Below are 14,202 nucleotides of genomic sequence, written 5' to 3' on the forward strand. Positions count from 1 at the left end.
TCAAAAGTGCTCCACAGCTTTTCAATGTTTCAGCTGCCTCTTCCAGAATTAGCATATTTCCCTAAAGAAAAAGAACCCAAATGCAGCTCTCATCATCTCTCTGGGTTTCTGTCGTTTTGTATCTTCACCTTTTTCTTCTTTGCTTCATTAACTTCTCAATTAAATTCAAGTAGATATACATACATATATGTATATATATAATAAATACATGACATCTGTATGTGTATATACACACACGTGTATATATGTAATATATATTCAAAAAATATATACACATATGTGCCTACATGTGTGTATAATATAAATATATTCCTTTTTAAAAATTGCCAAACATAGCACAGACGTACCTCATTTTATTGTGCTTCACTTTATTGCGCTTTGCAGATACTGCATTTTTTTTTTTTTTTTTTTACAAATTAAAGGTTTGTGTCACCCTGTGCTGAGCAAGTCTATCAGTGCCATTTTTCCAACACATTGTTTTTTAATTAAGACATGCACATTTGTTCATTGCACACTTAACAGACTATAGCATGGCATAAACCTAACATTTATATGCACTGGGAAACTAAAAAATTTGTGACTCACTTTAGTACAGTACTAGCTTTACTGTGGTAGTCTGGAACTGAATCCCCAATATCTCTGAGGTATGCCTGTATTTACAGTATTGTTAATAGAAATAACATGGCGCCTGGAATGATACTGTTCATACGGAGAAGATTCAAGTTTGTTTCTTCCAGGTGTCTAGAGTATTAGCACTATGAGAAACTTAGAAACACTAGCACGCTGGATCATCATATCTGATTCAAAAATTTAAAATAATTCAAAGATGAGCTGCAGTTTGCTTTCAATCACCCTTATTCCTAGAATGTAGCCCTTTGGGGCCCTAAAACAAAATGACGGAGGTTTTCTAGTGCAATCTACCCTTAGTGGGTTCTAAACTCTAATCACTGTCCACCTAGAAAAGCACTTGCACTTGACAAAAGCAGATTGTCAAAAGCACTCTTCAAGAACTATTTCTTGAATGAGAAAGTAAGGACCTCCAAAAATCTGTTCAACCATAAAAGCAACAAGCACACTGCACAAATGGTCAAAATCAACTTTTTTTTAGAACTGTGGAAACTAACCAGAGGCTTAAAACAATCTGAACAGCATTTATTCAATGAAATTGGCTGAATCTTGACCTTTGTGGTGTTTTAACTTGCTCTATTCATATTCCCCTTTCTCTGCGCTAGCTGTGACACCTGCAGCCTCACTACCATGGTAACTGAGAAAATAATCTAGCAATCACTGGAGGGTGCAAAACATTCAAGGCATTTGAAGAAATCTTTGTCCTGTCATTAGCTGATCACTAAGCTAAACTAAGGGGAGATTTCAGTGGCTACACACAGTTTAGATTACGAAGATTACAGAATCGGGCCAGGGAAAGCATCGAAGAGCAACAACAACAATCCCTGGGGGTGGAGATTTGATCTGCAGAGTTGCCAACATTATATCAAAAATGTCTAGGGACTTCCCTGGTGGTCCAGTGGTTAAGAATTCTCCTTCCAATGCAGGGGACACAGGTTGGATTCCTGGTCGAGGAACTAAGATCCCACATGCCACAGGGCAACTGAGCCCACGTGCTCTGGAGCCCATGAGCCACAAATAGAGAGAAGGCTGCGTGTCGCAATGAAAGATCCTGCATGCTGCAACGAAGATCCTGCATGCCACAACTGAGACCCGAGGCAGCCAAATAAATAAATAAATATTTTAAAAAAGAAAGACGGCTTCCCTAGTGGTGCAGTGGTTGAGAGTCCGCCTGCCGATGCAGAAAGAAACTTCCTTAACATGATAAAGTGAGTCTATGAAACACCCACAGCTAACATCATACTCAATGGTGAAAGACTTAAAACTATCCCCCTCAGATCAGGAAAAAGACAAGGATGCCTGTTTTTACCACTGTTATTAAATATTGTACTGGAAGTTCCAGTCAGAGCAACTGAGCAGGATAAATAGATAAAAGGCATCAAAATTGGGAAAAAAGAAGTATGACTATTTCTATTTGCAGGTAACATGATTCTATATAGAAAAATCCCAAAGAATTGGGGGAAAAAATCTACTAAAGCTAGTTAAGTTCAGAAAAGTTTCAGGGTTAAAGATTAACACACAAAACAATTATGTTTCTATACACCAGCAATGAACAATCCAAAAATGAAATCAGAACTATTCCATACTCAGTAGCATTCAAAAGAATAAAATACCCAGAATAAATTTAACTGAGGAGGTGAAACACTTGAACCTGGAAACTACAAAACATTGCTGAAAGAAATTAAATACAACCTAAATAAATGGAAAGACATCCTGTGTCCACATATTGCAAGAGTGAATATTATTAAGATGACAACACTTGCAAAGTGATCTATAAATTCAATGCAATTCCTATCGCAATTCCAATGGCCCTTTTTACAGAAATGCGAGTGCCTATTCTCAAATTCATATGGAATTCCAAGGGGCTCTGAATAGCCAAAACAATATTGATAAAAACCCTGGAAGACTCAGACTTCCTAATTTCAAAACTAACTAAAAAGAAGCAATAATCAAAACAGTGTTGTACTGACATAAGGATGACATAGAGACCAATGGAACAGAACTGAGAGTTCAGAAATAAACCCAAACATCCAGGGCTAATTGATCTTTAATAAGGGTGCCAATACCATTCTATAAAGAATATAGTCTCCCCAACAAGGTGCTGGGACACGTGGATAACCACATGCAAAAGAGTAGAGTTGGACCTCTACCTCACTCCACATACAAAATGTAACTCAAAATGGATCAATGACCTAAAGGTAACAGCTAAAGCTCTAAAACTGTTAGAAGAAAACAGAGGCATAAATCTTCATGACCTCAAATTTGGCAACAGAGTCTTAGATTTGACAGCACAAGGAACAAAAGAAAAAATAGATAACGGGACCCCATCAAAATTTAAAACTTTTGTGCATCAAATAACATTATCAAGAAAGTGAAGACACTCTACAGAATGGGAGAAAATATTTGCAAACCGTACATCAGACAAGAGTTCTGTATCCAGAATATGTAAAAATAAAAACAAAAACTCTTACATCTCAAAAAGAAAAAGACAAATAGATCAACTGAAAAACAGGGAAAGGACTCAAAAGGACTTCTCCAAAGAAGTTATACAAATGGACAATAAGCACATGAAAAGATGTACAACATCATTAGTCATTAAGGAAATGCAAGTTAAAGCCATAATGAGATACCACTTCACCAGAGTTACAATTAAAAAAAGGAAAATAAGATGTGTCGGCAAGGATGTGGAGTAGCTGGAACCCTCCTATATTGCTGATAGGAACGTGAAATGGTGCATCCACTGTGGAAAACAGTTTGAGGGTTCCTCAAAAAGTTAAAGAATTATCATATGACCCAGCAATGTCACTCCTAGGTATATACCCAAAAGAACTGAAAATAGGTACTCAAACTAATACATATACAGGCATGTTCACAGCCTGTATTATTCATATTATTCACAATAGTCAAAAGGTGGGAACAGTACAAACGTCCATCAGTGATGAATGGATAAACATACAATAGAACATGATTCATCCATAAAAAAGAACAAAGTAATAATATAGTCTACAATTTAGATGAACCTTATAAACACGATCAATAAAAGAAGGCAAACACAAAAGATCATGTATTTTATTATTATCTCTATATAATATACACAAATCCACAGAGACAGAAAGCAGATTAGATGTTACCAGGAAGTAGGGGGAAGGATGAATGGGGAGTAACTACCTCCTTCCAGGATCAGAAAGTAGTTACCAGCAAGCTGATATCTTGGTGTGTCTGCTCGAGCGGTACCTGGGTCCATGAAATGAGTGGACACTGAGGGCTGAAGCAATGAAGAAATGGGCTAAATCTAGACATATTTTTCTCATACCCTCTGAAGTGCAAAATTCCAATAAACTGTTCTGTCTGCCAAGAGGACAGAGAATGCAGATGGCTCTGGGGTCAGATTCCCTGAGGGGAAGGCCCCGCACACTGGCAAATTGGACTGACTCTGCAGCTCCAGGAGATTACAAATTGTTCCTGACAGAAACGGACACCTATTCTGGACTGGGTTTTGCATATCTGCTGGTAGATACAAATTCTCAAAATACTATAAAAGAACTAAAACAGAAGACACTATACCAATCTGGACTGCCAAGTCACATTTCCTCAGACCAAGGAACACACTTTCATCCCCAGAGTAACAGTTTGACAGAAAATCAGAATGAGCAACTGAAACATTTATTGTTTAAAATGAAGGGAATAAAGGTGTGAAGGGCTAGCTTACATGATTTTATGAGTATGTACTCATATTCAACATGACAGGGGCCAAGGGAATGTCCCCACTAGATAAACTCCTCTCCTTTTCTGGGGGATCTAAAGAACAAGGGGTGGGGAAGGATGCTGCTATGACAATACTTTTTGTTTTCCTCCACATGACGTTAACCCTCTTTTTTACTACCTGATGCAGTGGTTCTCGGACCAGGACTGCAACATTGGGTGCTAGAAGCTGCGATGAACCATGCATTCATTTGCTAGAGCTGCCATAACAAAGTACCACTAACTGAAGTGTACGGTTCCACCGTGCTGGAGTCAAGTTTGAAATCAAAGTGTTGGCAAGGTTGTTTCCTTCTGAGGGCTGTGACAGAGAATCTATCATTCTGTGACTCCTGGTGGCCTCATGTGTTCCTTGGCTTGTAGATGGTGCACTCCCTGTGTCTTCACACTGCCTTTCCTCTATGTGTGTCTGTCTCTGGGTCCAAATGTCCTCTTTTCCTAAGAACACAGGCGTAATGGATTAGGGCCCACTCTAATGACCTCATCTTAACTTGATTATCGGGCAAGACACTCTTTCCAAAAAAGGTTACATTCACTGGTACTGGGGTTAGGACTTCAATATCTTTTTAAGGGGGCACAATTCAACCCATAACAGTCCCTAAGCAAGAAACTGTAATTAGAGTTCCTAAGGGCCTAACGGGGTGGACTGTGCCTTCACCCCCTCGGGCAAAATTGAGGTTCACAGGACACGCATCTATACTGCCTAGGAGGTGAGACAGCCCACTCGTTCTGACCTATGTAATCCTACCCTATGTGAATGGCAGTGGACTGAGGGGGAGGCAATTGCTAGACTAGTATTGCTGGCAGCATCCTAGACCAGCACAGTGGCTAAACCTAATGTTCCATTTAAAGGTGGAAAAGTTTGGGTATAAATACAGAGAAGGAAGAATGGTAGTTGAGGATAAAGGAATGAATGAATGGTTGTGCAATGAGGAAAATACAACATTACATTGGTGCCTTAAAAGACACTCAGAGCAAGAGGTGACATTGTCTGTTAGCTCAAGTATACCAATGTCTGAAATGGCGAATGAACTGCTGCTTTCAGAACCTGACAATGTTGAATGGAAGCCTGCAAACAAAAGTGGCATGGCTCTGGGAGATATTTTGGTCCTACAATATAATGATGAACTGAACTAATTATTCATGCCTGCGTGGGTCTCTAGTAATGTGCCACTGCTGACTCTTATATTTCAGGTTATGTCTACTACCACCCTGCATCATGATGTAGGGTGACCTTGTTGGTAAGATTCAACTAACCTTGTTGGTAAGATTCAACTATACCATGTATATAAGTCTTATGATAATACCAATATTGATAAGCAAATATATTGGGAAATTGGGTTAAAGCCTCCTCAGGATGTAATATAAATGGAAAAACTACTGGCCTGAGGAAGAACAGGACTAGCTAACCACCAGCTAACTTCTATGCTAAAGAGTTCTGCACAAGTTTATTGTAAGGTACAAACAGTGCCTTATAATAGATGAAGGGGGGAAAGAGTAATTAGTACAGAAATATCAGAATATATGTAATGGCCTTATAGAGCATACCAGTTGTTTCTTTAAGTCCACCTCTACCCCACACTGGCTCCTCCAAAACTCAGGCATATTCACAATGATACTACTACTTGGCTTACAGAATGCAGTGGAAGTGACGCTACATGGCTTTCAAGACTAAGGTATACAAGGAAACACATTTTCTACCTGGCTCTCTCAATCTCTTGGAATGCTCAAGCTCTGAACCCAGCCACCATGCTGTGACGAAGCCCAAACTAGCTCATGTGAAAAGACCACATGAAGGGGCCCAAATGGAGCAGAACTGGAGCCCACTGTGCCCTGTCCAACTTCCTGACAGCGAACATCATAAATGCTCACTGCATGTCACTAAGTTTTAGGGTAATATACTACAGAACCATCCATAACCAAACAGTGCTCAAGTAATTTACAACCCAGAGGGAGAGATAAATAAGGATACAAACAACTAATAAAAGGCAGGATGTGATAATCACTACACAGAATGTTAACAGAGGGCCTTGGGAGAGGATCATAAAGAAATAAGTCTAGCTAAGGGATGGAGCAGGGGAGGGGAAATGAGAAAGGTTTCACAGAACTAATCTTTGAGCTAGGGCTGAAAAGACATACACAACTTTGCAGGCAAACAATAGCGACTACAAGAAGGAAGGTGTGAGTGGGACTTCATAACAAAGTAGCATATCACATGGACCTCTACAGGGACAAAATTTAACTTCTGGTTTACATAATCTCTAATACTGAAACAGTACCAAACCATTGGAAGGACACTATAGGAAACATTATTCTAAAATGAAACAAGGTGGAGTTCTAGAGATTGACTTTAATCATGCGAAATCATTAAATTTCTTGCTGTTTAATCTCTATGCAAAGGGCTAACACTGAACCCTAAGAAATGAAAGCCACTTATCAGTGCTTCCTTTGATGTACTGGCCAAGGCAAAACCCAGTACCTTGCTTGCTCACTGTTCCAGACCCAATATCAGCTTAATGACAGCAATTCTCCATGGTTAGCATTCTTTGGAGTTCTAGGGGTGATTTTCAGGGAGGCACTGGTCTTGAACTTAAATGAAAAGAACCAGTGCCTAATGACAGCCATAGAAAGCTGAGAAAATTAATAAGCTGCTTTAATTACTAAAATGTACCCTGACTTTCCTGATAAGGGCCTGAAGATTATGCACACAGGCATCAGACTGACAACCAGGGAAATAATCATTACTTACCAAATCAAATCAAAGCACTGAGCTCTTTAAGCTGCTCTGTACAAGTAGAAGCCTGAAAACAGTGCTTCTGAGCTGCCTGTCAGTCTGTTTAGGAAACTCACCTTCGAGTTGGGATCCCTCTCACTAAATCAGACTTCCTCTTAAAGTGATCAGGAAGGCAGGCCTTAAAAACCCTGATACTTTAGAACTGCTGTTCTCCTCACCTCATAGAACTTTTTCAAGGAGCCCACCAGGCACAGCTTCAGGCTATCCACCATCTCCTGATGCGGCATCTGGAATACCACTCGTGAATACCATTTTGTGAGGGTGCTGGGGCAGAGGCAAGCAGAGAGAGAGAGAGAGAGAGAGAGAGAGATGAACACACACTCACAAAGGAAGGCCCACAGCTGAATGTCAGCATACACAGGCTTCTCCATGCACCAGTCACACAAGTACCCAGCAAACGCATTTACGTTACATGGAAAAACACACACTGATGTAGGGAAAAGATACATGTAAGCCAGCTACAGAATATAAAAATACAGGCATGGGCTCCCCTGGTGGCGCAGTGGTTGAGAGTCCGCCTGCCGATGCAGGGGACACCGGTTCGTGCCCTGGTCCGGAAGGGTCCCGCATGCAGCGGAGCGGCTGGGCCCGTGGGCCATGGCCGCTGAGCCTGCGCGTCTGGGGCCTGTGCTCCACAACGGGAGAGGCCACAACGGTGAGAAGCCCGCGTACCGCAAAAAAAAAATAAATAAATACAGGCATAATTGTGGATATCTGCTACAAAACTGCTTCCAATTGAAAAAATTTAACAACCTAGATATCCACCAACAGAGGACTAGTTAAATAGTGCTATAGCATATAATAAATTCCATGCAGCAGTTAAAAAGAATTGATGGAGATTTATTTGTGTCAATACAGGAAAATGACCAAAATATACAGTTTAAGTACATAAAAGAAGATGAGGAACAGTATACATAGTAATGTGCCACCTGTATGTGTATACCAGCTACCTATATGTTAATATATGCATAAAAGAGTACCTAAAAGTATATACATACTCCAAATCTTTGGTGGTGGTTAATGAAAGCTAGACCATGAGGAATTTTCACTTTCTAAATTTCTGGAGATTTTTGCACGAGCATGCTTTATTTTTACAATCAGAAAAAACAAACAAAACCCCTCATTTCTAGGGGAAAAACCCCACCACCAGCAAGACACAGACCCCATTCTGAAAGAGGTTACAGTGTAGTCAGGGAACAAACTTACACATGTGATAAGAGATTGTACAAATTAATATCACAGGAAGATAGAGAAGGAAGAATTTCAGTATACTTTTACTATAATATTAAATATTCAAAAATTTTTTCTGGCTTTACAGTAAGATTAGGCATTAAAATAAGGTAACCAAACACAATAGAGCCAGGAGTGGTACTTACAGACTGATGCTTGCGACAAAGCCAACCACGGAGCGCATGCTTCTGCTGGGGTTGTGGTAAACATCCACCCCGATCACCATTAATTGTCTCTGGGTTAGAAGACAAAAACAAACCAAAAATCCAAGCAACACATCACCCCATCTTTAATTGTTATCTGAACCCCAAAGCAACATACGAAAATAAGTTCTGGGAAAGGAAGAGAAAGAGTGCAATCAACTTGATATTTTTTAAACACTATGAACAAAGTCAGAGATCGTCAAGACCAGGGACTGGCAAACTTTCTGTGAAGGACTAAAAAGTAAATACCTTAGGCTTTGTGAGCCACACCGTCTCTGGAGGAACTATTCAATTCTGCCATTACGGCACACGAGCAGCCACAGGTAGTACGTAAAGGAGTATGGCTACGTTCCAATAAAAACGCATTTAAGGACACTGAAAACTGAATTTCATATAATTTTCATGTGTCTGGAGATATTAGTCTTATTTTCTTCAACCACTTAAAAACGTGAAAACCATTCTAAAGCTTGTGGGCTATACAAAAACAAGCAATGAACCACTCAGACTATAAGCACTGAGAATGAGGAAAATTCTAGGCGGAAAATTAGGAAAATAGCTAGGTAGGACTCTCTGGGATGCTGAATTGAATGAAGACATATCTCAGCATCACTCACCAGAGGAATATCCACTCCCCAGAGCTCACCACCCAATTTACAGTTAATCTGAAGTAAAATTTTCTGGGCCACACTCTGAAGCCTGGTGGGCTGGCCAATGGTTCGGACATTGATGACCTGTAATAGAGGGGAAAGCGGACACTATCAACCTTTCAAACAATGTAAACAATTCTAGAGCAAGTACTACATTTGTTTAAGAAACTCCGGCTGGCAGATAATGCACTGGGTACTAACAGTTCTAATTCTAGAGTTTCTGGTCAGGCATGTTGTGTGTGTGTGCACACACACGACACAAATCAAAACCAAAAAACAACAAGCCAACAAAAACTTTCAAAAAGATCTCATGCAGATTAAAAAAAAAATTAACCTCCGTAGGAAAACCAGCTTTCTCCTTTCAAAGGAAAGCCTATACTCTCAGAACCCAGTCATGTGAAACCACCTGGCGACTCACCCATGAACAAGCAAAAGTGCTCATTTGGGAACATGAAAGCAGCGTTTACAAAGAACATCTGCTATTAGCCAGGTTACTGTAACAGGAAAGTTTCACCAGATGGGTCTACATATGCTGGCTTCTAATAGTTACTTTAGTCCCTCTTTTCCAAGCCTCAAGGGAGGCTAGAGTTTCCCTCTGTGCCTCCTGCCCAGTTTCCACTCACTTGCGAGGGCACGGGAGTCTGCACACAGCACAGCTTTTTAATGGCCCTGTAGAGATCGTCACGTGTGCCCATGATGATGCAAACAACCATCTGTATCTTCCCCTTGAGGAGATAAAGTATATATAAGTCAGGCTTTGGAACTCTGAGCGGACCTTGATGGGGCTCCAGTCAGGGGCAGTTCAAGAGTCTGCAAAGCCACAGGACCTTTAGGGTAAAGAGAGGACTGAACCAAAGATGGTGGACATTCCAACAGAGAAAAAGGTCCTTGAACCTGAGTGAGTATTTGCTGGGTTCCAGGCTTCTTCGCTTAGCTACATAACATGTTAGCGTAAGTTACCTAGAGCTGGTCCTGACTACCTGATTAATTTATTAGGACACTTAAGATCCCTGGAAAAGAACCAGGCTTAAAAATATGCAAGGGTTTCTTATCAGTTGATGCTTTCAATGCACTATAATGTTTTTTGCCGCTCTCTTTAGTAAACTAAGCACCTTATTACATTCATGCCATAGAACTTTAACTAGGAAACATGGGATACAATACCAGAAGAAAGGATTCAGAGCCAAATGCAGAGGAAATGAAGCTACTGTCAAATCCATAAGTAGATCTTCCTAACTTTTCGATTAGGAGAGAGAATGATATTGCCAGAAGAATATCTTATATCAGCATCTTCTACCTCTCACTGCTTAAGAGATCTGACATTAAGAACAGAGGATCCTTCAAAATCTGAATAAAGTAAAGTAGCACACAAGTGAAATGAAGTTGCCAACGCTTTATGACAGAAACAGAAATCAACAGTATACTATTCCAAATCAAAATTAATTTTAAATGAAGACTTCTCAGAGGATACATGTTCTAGCAATCAGATCAAAGAACTTCCGAAGCCACGCAGAACATGGGCTGCATGCTGGGAGCCTGTGGGCTGGATCTAGGAAACAGATGTGGTTTTTTAGTCCCTATAATGATTCACAAGTCTTTTTAAAATTACCATTTAAACATAGGTAGGTGTACACATATGCAAATCTAGACTTTTGGCTTCTACTGAAAAATAAACAAACTAAAAATCAATTTGACAATGCTGGGCTGTTATCTGCAGTCATAGGGTTTACTCTCTTTAGTTCCCTAGAGTCCCCTCCTGGCCCACTTCACTCCCACAGACATCTGAGTTTATGACCCTGAAACAAAGAGAATAATAAAACAGAATGCCCTAGAGATGGCAGAGAGACAGCAAGACCAATAGGAGTCAACATTATGAATGACACTCATATCCATGCTACATGAAGACTGTTGGCAGTGCACTCTCATACATAAAAGAGGCCAAGTCGTGAGATGGGGGAGCTGAGGTGCTCAGCTGGGTTTTTCTTTTGAAAGCAGGGCAGAATTTATCAATGATCAGGCCCGGGGGAGGCCATGGCAGAGTAAGAAGGCATGGGAAGTCAGGAAGAAAATACAAAGAAAGAGAGAACATGAGTGTGCTGCTACAGATGACACACCCAGAGCGGTGGATGAACAGAGAAAAAAGTCATGACTGACTAGTATTCTAGTCAATACTAGAATATCAATTCTAGTATTGATCTCACAAGAACTGACTCTTCAATTCAAGGACTAGTTATTTCCAAAAACTTTTGGTCTGCTTTTTTTCCCTCCTTAATCTTCTTCCTCTGTTTTATGTATGAACAGATAAGAACTGCAGGCCTGAACTACTGAGTTGTGAACACTATGACCTGCTCAGCTCCAGTAGTCCCGTTCGGCTATCTGGACCAAGCTGATGGGCCCACTGCCAAGTTCATCACTGGAGCAATGTGAATCTTGAATCAAACCAGACTGTGACAGCTCAGTACTGAATCGTGCAAGATGGCACCTGGCCCAGGAAATTGCTTTCTGAGCACAACATGTTCTATATAGATAAAAAATTGAAGTTAAGTCAGCTATTATCTCAGCCAATTACGTGAGGAACAGAACGCTGGAGTGAGTGAGAGTGCCAACAAAGGAGGAGAGAAGCGAAACCAACCAAAGGGCATAACGACTACTTTGTTAATTCAGTATTTCACGTGCACATGAGTAAGATACAGATTCCTGGATATCATCAACAGCAGATCAATAACCAAGATAATTTAAAATCAAGTATTCAAGGGCTTCCCCGGTGGCGCAGTGGTTGACAGTCCGCCTGCCGATGCAGAAGACATGGGTTCGTGCCCCGGTCTGGGTGGGTCCCACGTGCCGCGGAGCGGCTGGGCCCGTGAGCCATGGCCGCTGAGCCTGCGCGTCCGGAGCCTGTGTTCCGCAACAGGAGAGGCCACAATGGTGAGAGGCCCACGTACGGCAAAAAAAAAAAAAAAAAAAAAAATCAAGTATTCAACTATTTCAAAATGGACATCCTAAAAATTTACTCAAATTAATTTATTACCTCAGCTCCCAGCATGGATTGAATGGTTCTGACATAGGTCTCTATGCGATCATCCTTCAGTTCCACCCAGGCTGGCGGGCTCATGCGTATGCCAATGGGGCCAGCTACCTTCTCTAACATCTTCACCAGTTCTCGGGCTTGATCCATTGCTCTCTTTGGGTAAAACAGCGCCCAGAAATGCATGGGGACCTAGGAGCAACAACAAGTTATTTTTAGTACTTCCCACAACTTCCCCAACACCCCAACTTCATATCAGGAGATGTTATTCTAAAGAACAAATTGCTTTTCACTCTCTCTGCTTGAGTCCTGTCTTATCTAATGCTGATTACTAATGCAGATGTGTGTGATAAGTAAATTGTGGCACAGTCTCACAATGGAATATTACACAGCAATGAGAATCGAAGATCTGTAACTATACCTAACAGTATGGAGAAACTTACCAAACAAGGCTGAAGAAATGAAGCCAGACATGACAGAATATATACAGTATGGTTTCATGTATATATTAAGTACAAACACAGCTGAAAAAAATCAATGCTGTTAGAGGTCAGAATAGTGGTCATTCTTGGGTTGGGTAAGGGTGCCAGGTAGGTAGTAATTAGGAGCATGGGGGTGGGGCTTCTGAGGCACTGGTAAAGTTCTGTTTCTTAACCCTCAGTGTTGATTACACAGATTTAACTTGTGAAAATTCATCAAGTTATATACATAAGTGTACTTTTTCTTTAAATATATTTCAAAAATAAAGTTTTAGAAACAAATGTGTGTACTTTATGCACGGCCATAGAGACCAGGTGAGCCAAAAACATTTAAAAGTAATTATATACTGGGCTTCCCTGGTGGCGCAGTGGTTGAGAGTCTGCCTGCCGATGCAGGGGACACGGGTTCGTGCCCCGGTACGGGAGGATCCCACATGCCGCGGAGCGGCTGGACCCGTGAGCCATGGCCTCTGAGCCTGCACATCCGGAGCCTGTGCTCCGCAGCGGGAGAGGCCATGGCAGTGAGAGGCCCGCATACCTCAAAGAAAAAAAAAAATACCATTTTGTTCTTTGGTTGCCTTGGTGGGAAACTGTTTTAATTTTATTTCTTTCATGGAAAACCTAGGGAAAAAGAGGAAGGAAAGAGAAAAGAAGAAGGAAGAACAAAGAGAGTGGGTAATAGGCTGGCACTGAATGAATTACCACGGCAGTTTATTTCCTTGTCCCAAGTCTGTGGTCAAGCAAAGGGGTTCCCTCTACCAACTCATCAACTCGCTCTTGTTCAAAGGACCTCTGTTTTGTAAATAATTCAGGATGGGAATTCAGTTGGTACTTCCTCTCAAAAAGAGGACACTAAATAATTCCTGCTTCCTAATTTCCACACTTCTAGGAATACTGGAACTCTCTTTACCACCTCACAAGTCACTTACAGTTAAGATGGAAAGGTCTCTGGTTACTTCCTTAATCCAGTTTAGTTCCTGAGATGTGATAAATGACGTATTCCTTAAGTTAATTCTTTCCATTGGCAGAACACGTCCTTCAATCTAAACAGAAAATAAAGTGCCTATGACATGAACCATCTGTAAACACTATTTAGGAAAACGCTGATACTGTTCTGGGGCCTGGTCAACTCTACCATATAGACCTGTCCCTGTCATAACTTCTGAAAATGGTAGAAAAATGCAACTGTTAGCAGTTAAGAGTCCACGTCAATACAACTCTGGACACACATACAGGTGAATTTTGATAGGCGCTGCTCTTTAATTATTGAAGCTTCCAACATGGTCCACAAGAAAGGAATCAGAAAACACTGTCTCTTTAGAACCAGGGAATTCATGTAAAATGCCTATAAATACAAGGTGAACAGGAAAATAATCTTTAAGAATATTTTAAGGGAAAAATTTCAGTAGAAAATTAGAGAATATTTCTTAATAAGGCT

At 40.7% G+C, this 14,202-nt stretch overlaps 1 protein-coding gene across 4 annotated transcripts in view; it reads right to left on the reverse strand.

The window, feature by feature from the left end:
- The window catches only part of PIWIL2 (piwi like RNA-mediated gene silencing 2), an 88,136-nt gene that overhangs the window by 20,548 nt on the left and 53,386 nt on the right, over window positions 1-14,202 (reverse strand). For 2 of the 4 annotated variants that reach the window (XM_079926350.1, XM_079926349.1), the window contains exons 15-20: window positions 13,694-13,807; window positions 12,289-12,477; window positions 9,884-9,985; window positions 9,228-9,344; window positions 8,557-8,645; window positions 7,339-7,444 (exon numbers count right to left, since the gene is read on the reverse strand). In XM_079926350.1, coding sequence (XP_079782476.1) covers window positions 7,339-7,444; window positions 8,557-8,645; window positions 9,228-9,344; window positions 9,884-9,985; window positions 12,289-12,477; window positions 13,694-13,807 — 717 coding nt within the window. Of the gene's footprint in view, window positions 1-3,588; window positions 4,825-7,338; window positions 7,445-8,556; window positions 8,646-9,227; window positions 9,345-9,883; window positions 9,986-12,288; window positions 12,478-13,693; window positions 13,808-14,202 lie in introns of those variants that run through there. The other 2 variants (XM_079926352.1, XM_079926351.1) reach the window with 2 other exon arrangements.

This window comes from Stenella coeruleoalba (genome assembly GCF_951394435.1).
Source record: "Stenella coeruleoalba genome assembly, chromosome: 7".
NCBI lineage: Eukaryota > Metazoa > Chordata > Mammalia > Artiodactyla > Delphinidae > Stenella > Stenella coeruleoalba.